This window comes from Helianthus annuus, chromosome 1 (genome assembly GCF_002127325.2).
Source record: "Helianthus annuus cultivar XRQ/B chromosome 1, HanXRQr2.0-SUNRISE, whole genome shotgun sequence".
Taxonomy (NCBI): Eukaryota; Viridiplantae; Streptophyta; class Magnoliopsida; order Asterales; family Asteraceae; genus Helianthus; species Helianthus annuus.
The window spans coordinates 135,417,359-135,430,621 of NC_035433.2; the positions used below are offsets into that span (position 1 = coordinate 135,417,359).

Here is a 13,263-nt window from a genome sequence, read left to right on the forward strand (position 1 = left end):
TACTCATTCTTAGTGTCATGTTGGTCAGGGATCTGATTCCTACCGAAGAGACGACCAATTTCGGGTTAAACACGGAAAAACCGCCAAGAACGGCCAGTTATGATGGAACGGGGTGATTCCCAGCCGATAGAACAGGTCGGAATGGATGGAATTTCAGTTGTTCAATGTAACAACTGCCACTAAAAATCAATAATTAGGACGATAATTAGTCAATAAGAAAACCCTAATTGAGACACCCAATTAATTCTGCACTAGCCCTAAAATTTTCAGAACAATCGGAATTAGGATCAGGACCCCTAAAACTCGAGGGGGGCAAACCCTAGTTGATAATTATCTAAAATAAAACGTAGCTATGTTCTGATTGGCTGGATTTTTGAGTCACCTAAGCTATACCCGAGCTAGGCAGCCTATGAATTAAACTGCTTAGCTTACGGACCGTAAGGGGTTAGGCATACGGTCCGTAAGCGAGTCTCAAAAATCACTATAAATAGCCAACATTGGCACTTAGCTTCTGTTGTTCAAACGTCGCACAGATTCCGTCTGTACGTCGAATTATAGCTGTTACACTACAATTAAACACACACACGATCACGAGGTGCTGCCGCAATCAGGGTAATAACTCGATCGCTATTACGATTCAACATCCGATTGATTATAACTATCCAACAATTGTCCGAGTGCTGCTCAAATTGAGCTTGTACTTTGTTATTCATTGTGATTTCAACTTGAATGTTTGAGTGCTGTTCGAATTCGGACTATGCTCTGTCATTCGTTGTGAATCCATTGGATTATTAAGTATCGCACTTGATAATAGTTGTGAGGGTTTAATCTCGTGAATTGACGTAACTGCTGAATTAGTTACTAATCCTGTTTGTGTGTGCATTGTTATTTAAATTAGGTTAGCAGGCTAATCAGTAAAGCTTATACTCTGCTCGTAAATCTGCAATGTGAGTCATTCTCTTTTTATCAACTGTTTTACAAAACTCCAAGTTATTTTCAAAGTTATAGTTACAGTGATTAAGTCTTTGTAATCACCAAGTTACAGCCGGTATGTGGGGTTTTGTATACATTACTTGATAATCTTCAACATTGGGGCAGCCAATGGGTGATATGACCATAATCACAGACACCACTGGACAGGTGGGCCAGTGGGTCGAGTGGTAAAGTACCGTGGGTAGTTGGTTTGATAATCAGAAACATTGTAATCGCTCTTAATACTGTGAATTATAACTAATGTGTCGTTTTAGTAAAATGAATGATTCACTCAGTATTTCCCCGCTGACAAAACCTTTTTCAAACATGTTTCAGGTGATATGATGTGAGCAAAGAAAGAAAAGTGCCGTGAAGCACTCCCAGCTTAGAAAAGTGGCTCAGTGTAAATAAATAAAAGAAACATGTTTTGAAAATAAATGATTTCCCGGAGAAATCATATTGTTGTAAATTATGGGATTTTATCCCTCAGTTATAAAACGAGCAGTTTAAATTATTAAAGGATCCTGTTTTAAAAGACTTCCGCTGTCGCCTAAATTAAATACTGCAAGATTTCTGTCCCGCGGCTCCTAAAACGGGTCAAACCGGGTCGGGGGCCGTGATAGAAATAAGGTGGTATCAGAGCCACTGTTTTAAGCTTACTGATGAAGCTCACTGTTGTAATTAATTTAAGACTATTGAAAAACAATTAGGAAAATTTTATTTGTCATTCTGTGAATATATGCTTATTAACTGACTAATTGTTAAAATTACAGTATGGGTAAACAAAAGATTTCTGCTATCTACCGTAAAATAGATAGTACACCCAAAGAACCGGGAACCTCTTTCTCCAAATCTCCTGTCAAGTTAGAGGAAGGAATCTTTGTCCGTAAAGCAAATTATGAAAACCCACTTACACCGGAGAAAAGGAATTTGATTATTAGGAAGGGTCAAGAGAAAAAAAAACCCCAAACCAAGAGAGTGAGGTTTAACCCGGAAATTCAGGAAATTAACAGTAATCCACCAGGGGAAAATAACTTAGAAGAAAAATGGGCAAATCTGTATCTGCTCGCTACTGTAGCAGAAAATGCAAATCTTTAAACTCTAAATCTAGGAATAAGTACTTCCCAGTAAATAAATAAATAAATCTGAGTGTGTTCTGTTTGCTGTTATGTTGTACAAATTGGTGTGCAATAAAAATGTTTATTTGTTAAGCTTTGTTCCAAAGTTTTAACTTAACATTTTTGTGCATTTTGCATATATGCTACACAGCATGAGTGAGCTATCCGAGGCGTTTCAGAACCTCAACCTCTATCCTGTGCCAATTGAAGTCTCCCACAACTTCACTGGTTACATTGCTGACATAGAGGAACCTTTGGAATTCCAAGCTCCACCGCTGGAAAAAGCAAAACCTAAAAAGAGGAGAAGATATGTAGGGCGGCGAAAGGTGCGCAGAAGGAAACCTAGGAGACTCCCTAAAATAGAAAATCCTGTGAGTGTGAGCAAGGGAAAAGAAATAGAAATCGGAGAAAGTTACAAACCAGCAGAAATAGGGATAGACCTAAAGCAAAAGGGAATAGAGATCGGAGAAAGCTCTAAACAGCCTGAGGAAATCACATTCCAGAACGAAATAGACCGCCTACTGGATAATTGTGATATACTAGAGCCTATCAACGATAATCTCTTCTCTTATCCTGCTACAGCCCAACTCCCAATAAACCTAGGACCAGCTATTCCAGACCCACTAGTTCACACCCGACCATTAGGCCAAATGGAGGAATGGTGGACCAATGACTGGCAATTCCAAAATATAGTCAATAGTCCCTATAGTTTTCTCCCACAATTTGATCCAGAACCTATCCCTAATCCGCCAATGAGCTATGAAAATTTAGTTGAACTGCGTCAGTTTGGTGAAGAACTGATAGGCACCGGGAATAGGATTCGGGAAATGGGGGAACAAATCTCTTGGAAGTACGACGAGAGGGAGCGTCGTTACTGAAACTGCCAGTGAACCAAAAGATAGGATGGGTTTGGAAAAGTTTGTTTGTATTATAACTAATATAGTAAAACTGACTTTGTAAAATGGGCAATAAAACAATGTAAGATAACCAATGTGTATTGAAGCAGGTATAATATATAAAACAAAACAGAAGTCGAGGCATCGACAATTTTGGCTATGCTTGCATGTTATACTGAGCTATGTGTTTATCTGTAATTTTGTTATCAATACTTAGACACTAATAATTTCTATTAATACTAATTAGCAGATGGAAAACGCTAATAGTGAACCAGTTAATGAAGTAAATCAGTCTGAGCAAAATCAGGAAGGTCAATATATAACTAGACAAGATATTGAGCACTTTATTGCTCAAGGGATAGCCAATGCTATTCCAGAAATTGTGGCTGCTGTTCAGAAACCTGCCGAACCACAATTAATTCCTAGTAAACGTACTCCGGAAGATAACGGCAGTAACATCATAAATGGAGGTGGCAATCATGACGATCATGATCCGCAACAGGCCCCACTCCCTAAGAGAATGAAAGCTGCAGCACCTGGTTGCACTTACAAAGAATTTCTTGCCTGTAAACCCGCAGAATTTGCAGGTAATGAAGAGGCAACTGCAACACTGCATTGGTTAGAGAAAACCGAAGCAGTAATTGCAATAAGCAAATGTACTGAAGAAGATCAAGTGATGTATGCGTCAAACTTGTTCAAAGAAGGGGCGCTAGAATGGTGGAACACGGTGTTACAAGCAAAAGGAAGAAGGGTGGCCTATGCGATGAATTGGGAAGAATTTAAAAGTCTTGTCGAAAGAAAATTTTGTCCCGAATACGAGAAGGAACAAATGGCAAACAAGTTCCTGAGCCATCGTATGATAGGAATAGACTGTCGAGGGTATACTTCGACATTCTTCGAATATGCGAGAGTGGTACCTAACCTGGCTTCGCCAGAACCGGTACTCATTTCCCGTTATATTTGGGGATTAATCGGAGAAATCCGTAACATCGCTAAGGCCGCAAGACCACACACTATTGACGATGCTGTGGAATTAGCTAATACCTTAACCGATGAACTAGTCCGCACAAGAGAAGAAGACCGTAAGAAGGAATTGGCTCAGAAGATTACCCAAGGATTTCGTACGGGTAATAAGAACCGCTTTAAAAGAAGAGGAACAGGGCAATCCTCAACCCCGCCATTCTGCAGAAATTGCAAGAGAAAGCATTTTGGAAGATGCTATATAACCTGCAATTTTTGCAAATCAGTAGGACATAGTGAAGATAACTGCAAAAAGAAAGCCATAGTCTGCTATAATTGTGGAGAAACCGGACATTACAAAACAGAATGCCCTAAATTGGTTAAAGCCACAAATAATAAAGGCCAGCAAGTTGAAGGGGCAACTAAGAAAAATGCGCGTGCATTCCAATTGACCACTCAAGAAGCCGAACTTAATCCAGACGTAATAGCGGGTACATTCTTAGTACATAACGTCTATGCAAAAGTATTATTTGACTCTGGTGCAAACCAAAGTTTCATTAATACTGCATTCTGCCAAGCTCTTAACTTACCTCTAACTACCCTTAGGCAGATTTTTACAGTCGAAACGGCAGATGGAAATTCTGTCAACATAGATAAGGTATTGCAAGAAGGAAAGATAGAACTATTAGGCCATAAGTTTTCTGCAAACCTGTTACCTATGAATTTAGCCGGATTCGATGTAGTATTAGGAATGGATTGGTTAGTCGCCAACCATGCTCGAATCCTGTGTGATAAGAATTCCGTAGAAATCCGTACCCCCACCGGAGAAGTAATCTTAATTATAGGAGATAGACCTCGAAAGCCACTGAAATTCATTTCAGTAATGAAATTGGCTAGTTATTCAAGGAAACAAGAAATGGTGTATGTAATACCCCGAATCTTAATGTGCTGATTATAAACGTGTGAAATATGTAATTTATATTTCATATATTGTTAAACGAGTAAGATAATTGTGTGAAAGGTGAAATATCTTGACAAACCTTGGCTAATATAGGAGACCGTTAATATTAATAATTAAATATATTATTTTATTTACCTTACTCCGTTTTTAATGAAACTTAGGTTAAAACGTAGATAAAAATATGCTCGTTCTAATGACATATTCGTCGTTTTATAAAACGTCATATTTTAAAAGTTATACAAGAAAAACGAGTTAAGCAGCTGAATTAATATATATAAGCAAGCAAGCTAGCAGGTCAAGCAGGTAGGTAGGCACGTCAATTGAATCCACATCGACCAGAAAAGGATTTTAGGTGCCTGCTTGCTTGCTTTAAATAAGAGTCTCAATAGTTTGTTTAGGTACCAGTTTCTTTAACGGGAATGCTCTAGTATAGAGAATCCTGAGTATACGATACCCCGTTGGGTGTTGTTAATAGTCGTTTTTGGAGCGCGAGTAGGAGCAGGAGTAGGGAAACTCTACATCAACGTGCCGTAGATAGTTTTGAGGTATACTCTCGTTTAAGTTTATGTTTAGTTATTTATTATTTATTTTTAGTAGTTAATATTAGTTTTATTATTAGTAATAATATATTAGTAGTAGTAGTGTTAGTATTATTTTTAGATACTAGGGTTATGTCAGGGGCGGGTATTGGGTAACCTAGCCTTAGTTAGGCATGGACTGATCACCCATGCTTAAACAAGGCAGTGTTAACCAATATCCAACCATGATAAATACTAGTTAGGTGTACCATTACCTAACCTAGGATTATGTAATTGTGTCAGGACCTTGAGACATAACCCAGTATTACTAGCGGCTGTTAAGCAATTGCTAATCAGGTGAGTCATCATACTTGTCTTTTAAACTGTGATAGTATACTCGTCCATAACTGGTAATAATGAGAATGCTGCAGTATGCATGTGTCAGTAGGGGTATATGGGATCCTATTATGCTTAATGAGGTGTGTCACTCTGGGAAGGGTAATAAGGTGTTGTACCCACAGGCACTTCGTGCTTATAAGGTCCAGCGACACACACTCATACCTATGTGACGGCCGTAGGGGGACACAGCTGGAGGACCAGTATGTCTCTTGTACGGTGGTTTGTGACAAGTCAAATGTGACCTATAAGGTTCAATGAGGCCCAACCTGACTATAATGTGGTCACATGCCCATATTGTGTATGCATATAATGTAAAATGTGGTCTGTCTTTATAAAAATTGTATAGTATGAGCTCACCAGTATATATCTGACGTCGTTTTGAGTATACTTATCTCAGGTGAGTCATGAGGAAAGCTATAGGAACTACTTGACAGTTGTGGAGTTTTAGAAGATCAAAGAGTTCTTAGTTGCCAAAAGTTTGTAAATAAATAAATTGTTTTACTCAGACTATTATAAGTTTTAATGAAAGTTTAGTTTGTTTCCGCTGTAAGTGTATCAATTGTGCACAATCACCCGGGTTACTGGGTGGGTGTTACAGTTGGTATCAGAGCCCGAGGTTTTAGCGAATTAGGTATTGCAGGAATGCCTAAGCTTTAACCAGTAGTTCTCTAAAGATTAAATAGCACACTCAGACTAGGCCAAATAACATGTTCTCTGGAAAAGTACTTGCATAGTCAGTTGAGTGACGCTAGAAGAAGTAAACTATGTTGTGCCTCTCTATGTGCTATATATATATACACGTATATATATATCTCTATGTGATGTATATAGTTGTTATATTATAATGATGTATCATACATACTAGTAACTCTTTATACTCATATTCCTATAGGAAAGAGACAATATCTGAACATAGAGATGAACAAGGGTCTAGAAATAATCAGAATAACAGAAGGGGAGAGGAAAGTTCTTATAGGACTCGAACTCCCTCTCATAGTGTCAGGTCCCGGTCTAGTACAAGCATGCGTCTAAATACTAAGGATATCCACAATATAGCTGTGGAAGTGGCTAAGGTAATGAAGAATGCACAAACCGGTAATGTTAACCAATCTGGAGAACGACATGAAGACAGCTCAGCAGCCTCCACGCCAGTACAAAGGGAAGGAATGGGCGAAAGGAAAAACACTATTGCAACCACGCCACTAGAAAGAAAAGGTGAATATTTCAAAGCAAAGGAATGTACTTATAAGCACTTCATGTCCTGTAAACCTCAGTCCTTTGATGGAAGAAAGGGAGCACTAGAAGCTCAAGACTGGCTCAACAGAATGGAGTCAGTATTAGACATATGTGAGTGTGATGACCGCAACAAAGTACGGTTCACCGTACATATGTTTGAAGCTGAAGCTCTTCAATGGTGGAACATTGTCGTCCGAACAGAGGGAAAAGAAAAGGTTAAGGAGATGAAGTGGGAGGAGTTTATTCATAAGTTTCTTGCTAAGTATTGTCCTCCCAGTGAGACTGAGCAACTAGAAGTGGAATTCTTTCAGTTAAAAATGGGAAATAAAACCTATCGAGAATATGTTTCTCGTTTCAATGACATATCTCGACTGGTTTCTTATTTAGCATTGACTGAGGAACAACTGATCAATAGGTTTATTTGGGGTCTACCCTCTAAAATGAGGGTGTTTATCAAATCCAAATCCCCGAAGACTTTTGCAGAAACTGTTGAGGCTGGCGCCGTCATGGCTGCCGAGATGATTCTGCGGCAGGCTGAATCTCCCGCACCAAAAAGAAAGTGGGAAGAAAGAAAGGGGGACACCCGGAATAACAACTTTAAAAGGCCTAAAACATTTCCTCAATGTCAAATTTGCAAACGTTTTCATACGGGGGAATGTCGTTTTCCTTGTCCAAATTGTAAAAAGACGAGTCATGCTCTTCAAGAATGCAAGGAAAAGAAGAAGTGTTTCAAATGTGGAGACCCTAACCACATGAGATCTGAATGTCCCGAACTTAAAAGAAATGATAAGACACAACCAAATCAGCCAAAAGGGCGGGCATTTGTACTCACCACAGAAGAAGCCAAGACCAATACAGACGTTATCACGGGTACGTATCTCATAAATGATGTATATGCGCGTGTGTTATTTGATACCGGTGCAAATAGAAGTCTAGTGTCGACTACCTTTAGACCTTACTTGAACCAGGCGTCCCAAACCCTAGATCATACCTTTACAGTAGAAATGGCTGATGGAAGTCAAAGAGAGATAGTTGACATAGTTAAGAATTGTAAAATAAGCTTGAACAACCATGTTATCCCTGTAGACCTAATGCCTATGGAACTTGGAGAATTCGACATAGTCATAGGAATGGACTGGTTGACACCATATCATGCGGAAGTTATATGTGACAAAAGGATCGTCCGACTCCGATTACCCAACGGCAAACAGATAACAGTGTCGGGAGACCGCACTGACAAGACTAAGAACCTCATCACGATAGCACAAGCACATAATGCCTAAGGAAAGGGTATGTTGCTTTTCTAGCATATGTCGTAAGCACTACAGAAAAGCAGAAGGTCGAGGACGTGCCAGTAGTACGAGAATACCCCGAAGTGTTTCCCAACGAGCTCCCGGGACTACCATCGGATAGACAGGTTGAGTTTCGCATTGACCTAGTTCCCGGTACATCACCGATTGCTAAGTCGCCGTACAGACTAGCCCCGACAGAAATGCAAGAACTCAAGAAGCAACTACAAGAGTTGCTTGACAAGGGGTTTATCCAACCTAGTTCGTCACCATGGGAGCACCCATCTTGTTTGTCAAGAAGAAAGATGGGACGATGCGCCTGTGCATCGATTATAGAGACTTGAATAAAGCCACTATAAAGAATAAATACCCTTTGCCCAGGATCGACGACTTGTTTGATCAATTACAAGGGGCAAGCTATTTCTCTAAAATAGACTTGAGGTCTGGATACCACCAAGTGAAAGTTGCACCAGAAGACATACCTAAGACTGCCTTCAGGACTAGGTATGGTCATTATGAATTTTTGGTAATGCCATTTGGATTAACCAACGCACCCGCAGTGTTCATGGACCTCATGAACAGGGTTTGTAAACCTTACCTCGATAAGTTTGTGATCGTTTTCATTGACGATATCCTTATCTACTCTAAGAACGAGGTAGAACATGAACAACACCTAAGAGCAGTCCTTGAAATGCTCAAGAAAGAAAAACTCTATGCAAAGTTCTCTAAGTGTGAATTTTGGATACGTGAGGTGCAATTCCTAGGCCACGTGATAAATGAATGTGGAATACAAGTTGACCCTGCAAAGATCGAGGCCATCAAGAAATGGGAAGTACCGAAGAATCCCACTGAAATCAGAAGATTTCTGGGGTTAGCAGGATACTATAGAAGGTTTATTCAAGACTTCTCAAAGATTGCAACACCATTAACCACACTAACCCAGAAAGCCTCTAAGTTTAATTGGGGACCTAAACAAGAAGAAACCTTTAACACGTTAAAACATAAGTTATGTAGCGCCCCAATACTGTCACTTCCTGAGGGAATAAAAGATTTTGCCGTCTACTGTGATGCATCTCACTATGGTATGGGATGTGTACTCATGCAAAGAGGTAAAGTGATTGCCTACGCCTCTAGACAGTTGAAGATTCATGAACGGAACTACACAACCCATGATTTGGAACTTGGTGCCATAGTGTTCGCATTGAAAATTTGGAGGCACTATCTTTACGGTACAAAGTGCACTATCTATAGTGACCATAAAAGTTTAAAACACATATTTGAGCAGAAGGAGCTCAATATGCGTCAGAGACGATGGATGGAGTTATTAAGTGATTACGACTATGAGATCCAATACCATCCATGTAAGGCAAACATAGTAGCAGATGCTCTAAGTAGAAAAGAGAAACCTCAACCAATAAGAATTCGTGCAACCAGAATAGAAGTTAAAACTAGTCTCTTAGATCAAGTTAAGAATATACAACAAGAAGCCTTAAAAGAGAATCATATTGTAAAAGAAAGAATGATTGGGAGACTGAAGCTACTGACAATGGGAAATGATAATATCCTTAGGTTCAACAATAGGATATGGGTTCCTAATTTTGGAGGACTGCAGGATACAATCTTAGAGGAAGCTCATAAGTCTAAGTATTCCATTCACCCTGGCAGTGACAAGATGTATAAGGATTTAAGGAGAGATTATTGGTGGCCAGGAATGAAGCGATCTGTTGCCCATTATGTGGAAAAATGCCTTACATGCCTTAAGGTGAAAGCAGAACATCAAAAACCCTCTGGATACTTGCAACAACCAGAGATCCCAGAATGGAAATGGGAGAAAATCACCATGGATTTTATCACGAAACTCCCAAGGTCAAGTCACGGTTATGATACTATTTGGGTAATAGTGGACAGATTGACCAAGTCTGCACACTTCGTGCCAATTCGTGAGGACTATAAGATGAACAAGCTAGCTCAAATTTACATCAAAGAAATAGTCTCGCAACATGGGGTGCCTGTATCGATCATATCAGACAGAGATAGTCGTTTCACATCTAAATTCTGGCAAAGTTTCCAACAAGAGTTGGGAACCAAGCTTAATCTAAGCACTGCATATCATCCTCAGACGGATGGGCAGAGTGAACGGACTATTCAGACATTAGAAGATATGATTCGGGCTTGTGTAATTGATTTTGGTGGAAGTTGGGACACTCATCTACCACTCATCGAATTTGCCTACAATAATAGCTATCACGCCAGCATCAAAGTTGCACCTTATGAAGCTTTATACGGAAGAAGGTGCCGCACTCCTATCTGTTGGACGGAAGTAGGGGAAAATCAACTATCAGGACCAGAAATCATTGTGGAGACCACAGAGAAAATTCAGCAAATAAAAGAAAGGATGAAAAGTGCTCAAGATCGACAAAAGAGTTATGCAGATCAGAGGCGTAAACCCCTAGAGTTCCAACTAGGGGATAAAGTAATGCTTAAGGTATCACCTCTGAAAGGAGTGATTCGGTTTGTAAAGAAGGGAAAGTTGAAACCCCGATACATTGGGCCGTTTGAAGTAACCAAAAAATCTAACTGAGTTTGGCCTAAAGGACATAACGTGCAAGATTTGCAAACATTAAGGACAAAACTCATCAACTTTAAAGACAAAGGATAGCGCCTGCAATTTGGGACATACATAAAGAACAAAACTTGTAATTTACTCATTTTTTTTATCAATTTATCAATCATTGATTGATTTAACATTTTCAATTTATGAAATTTTTGACATAAAATCTTTTTATCGTGTCCAGATAACATTTGTTTAGTAATGAAAATATGCCTTTTAAAAAGAAAATTGGGTAAAAATATAAAATCAGTCATTAAGCACTCATCTTAACTAAAAATTAAAGTAATAATAAAAAGTTGAATGGTTACTACACCTTATATTTTAAAACCCCACACTCTTTATTAAAAACTCAACAATAACTAAGAGACCACTACTTAATTTATAACTTAAAAGCCTAATTAATTAAATTAAAGATCAAAGCCCAAAAACTTCTTGACTTGAATCCCTAATTCTCCTATATATTAAAAATTTAATGTTTTGAACAGTAGATCAAAAAAGTTATAATATATATATATATATATATAGTTTTTTTAATAACTTTTATTATCTTCTTTACTTTTTAAATTAGATAAGTTTGTGTTAACCGGTGTTGGTATCGAAAATACCAGTACGGTTATCGGTACATGAAGGTAAAAACTGACACCAGCCTAGTACATAAAACACCAAAAGTCGGTATCGAATTAATTTTGAAAATCTTTTAGTTCCAGAAATTCGGTACTGCTACCCGGTACCATTTGCTCATTCCTGATCACGGGTGTCGTACGAATAACAACGGTATCGTGCAACTTTTTTTGTTGATTTTCTTCAACTTTTAATGATTTCTTTTTTTAGTTTCAGGGGTAGGGATGAGCTTGGTGCCAACCAATACCGAATCGATACTGGTACCGAAAATACCAGTTACGGTACCGGTATATAAAGGTAAAAAACGGTAGCGAACCGGAACCGGGAACGCCAAAAGTCGTACCGAATTGGTACTTAAAATCTTTCGGTTCGAGAAATTCGGTACCGGTACCCAATATCATTTGCTCATCTCTGACCACAGGTTTCATACGAACAACATTATTACCATACAACTTTTTTGGTTGATTTTCTTTTGATTATCATTTAGTGTTTTTTCTATATTTCCTTTTTATTCAGTGGTTTCCGTACGCAACGCGCTCGTAGTGATTTCAAAACACATGTAAACACAGACTAAACAACAAAAGACGTTCGCCGCAACGCGGCGATGGTAAAAAAACTAGTTAAAATTAAAGATCAAAGCCTAAAAACTTCTTGACTTGATTATTGAATAGAAAAAAAACACATCAACCAGTGCCAACCACTAGCGACCTTCACTTCTCCCTCCACTCTAGGGCTGTTCAAAAAGTTCGTTGCTTGAAGCTCGCTTAATTATTTTACTTTATGTATTTTTATTTTTATATTCGTATAATATTTTATAAGAAATTGATTATCATGTACATGCATTTAGGAGTCCAATTGGATATCTATTACATATTTAGGGTTATTTACCATGCTAATGAGCTTATATCATATTTCGTTGAAATTTGAAAGCTACATATTAGATATTCTTTTTTACATCTGAGCCTAACCAAGCCGAGCTCGAGCTTGTATTTTTAGCTCGGTTTCAAATCTGAGCCCGAGCTTGTCCTGGCTCGGCTCGGCTCATGAACAACCCTACTCCACTTACGATGTAATTGCTCAATTTCAAGCTTTCAAATACAGAGGAGAAACGTATTAGGTATATTTTTAACTTTATTTATTATTGTATCTTTTTTAATTTCATTTACATTGTGTAAATGTACGGTAATTTTTTTGAGTGTTACCCTTATACTTTTGTTCTAGATCCGCCACTGTGTCATGGTATGCTATACGTTCTGAATTCCAACCGCAGGTAACTACGACCCTAGTTTAAACTAGACAAAATTGCAGAAAACAACCTTTATGTATACCCCAAACTGCACTTTATACCTTTCACTATGAAATCCCCCAAAACCAACCTTTACCTTCATGTTTTGTTACACATCACAACATTTACACCAAACCTAGTCAAAAAAGTCAGTTAAGTTGCCCCATGTGCGATGCATGTGAGGGCATATATGTCTTTTCCTTTGACCCCTTTTACAATGAATATTATATTTAAACCTTTTTATTTATTTCCTTCAACAAACCCCCACCTCTCTCTCTCTCCAGAATCTAAAAACCCCATCTCTCCTTCTTCCTTCTCCACCTACCACCACCACCCACCCTACACATTACAGTCGCCGCCACTACACACCACCATTACCGAACCCTATCCAATTTGC

The 13,263-nt window shown here is 38.6% G+C and overlaps 1 protein-coding gene across 1 annotated transcript; it reads left to right on the forward strand.

Annotated features, from left to right (window-relative positions):
* Positions 1-6,846: 6,846 nt before the first annotated feature.
* LOC110932028 lies at positions 6,847-8,343 on the forward strand. The gene has a single exon (XM_022175391.1). It carries the CDS (start codon positions 6,847-6,849, stop codon positions 8,341-8,343), a length of 1,497 nt encoding a protein of 498 aa, XP_022031083.1.
* The last annotated feature ends 4,920 nt before the right edge of the window (positions 8,344-13,263 follow it).

What these genes read in the sequence shown, in the direction of transcription:
- LOC110932028 (XM_022175391.1), top strand. Translation starts at nt 6,847, where the DNA reads ATGCGTCTAAATACTAAGGATATCCACAATATAGCTGTGGAAGTGGCT.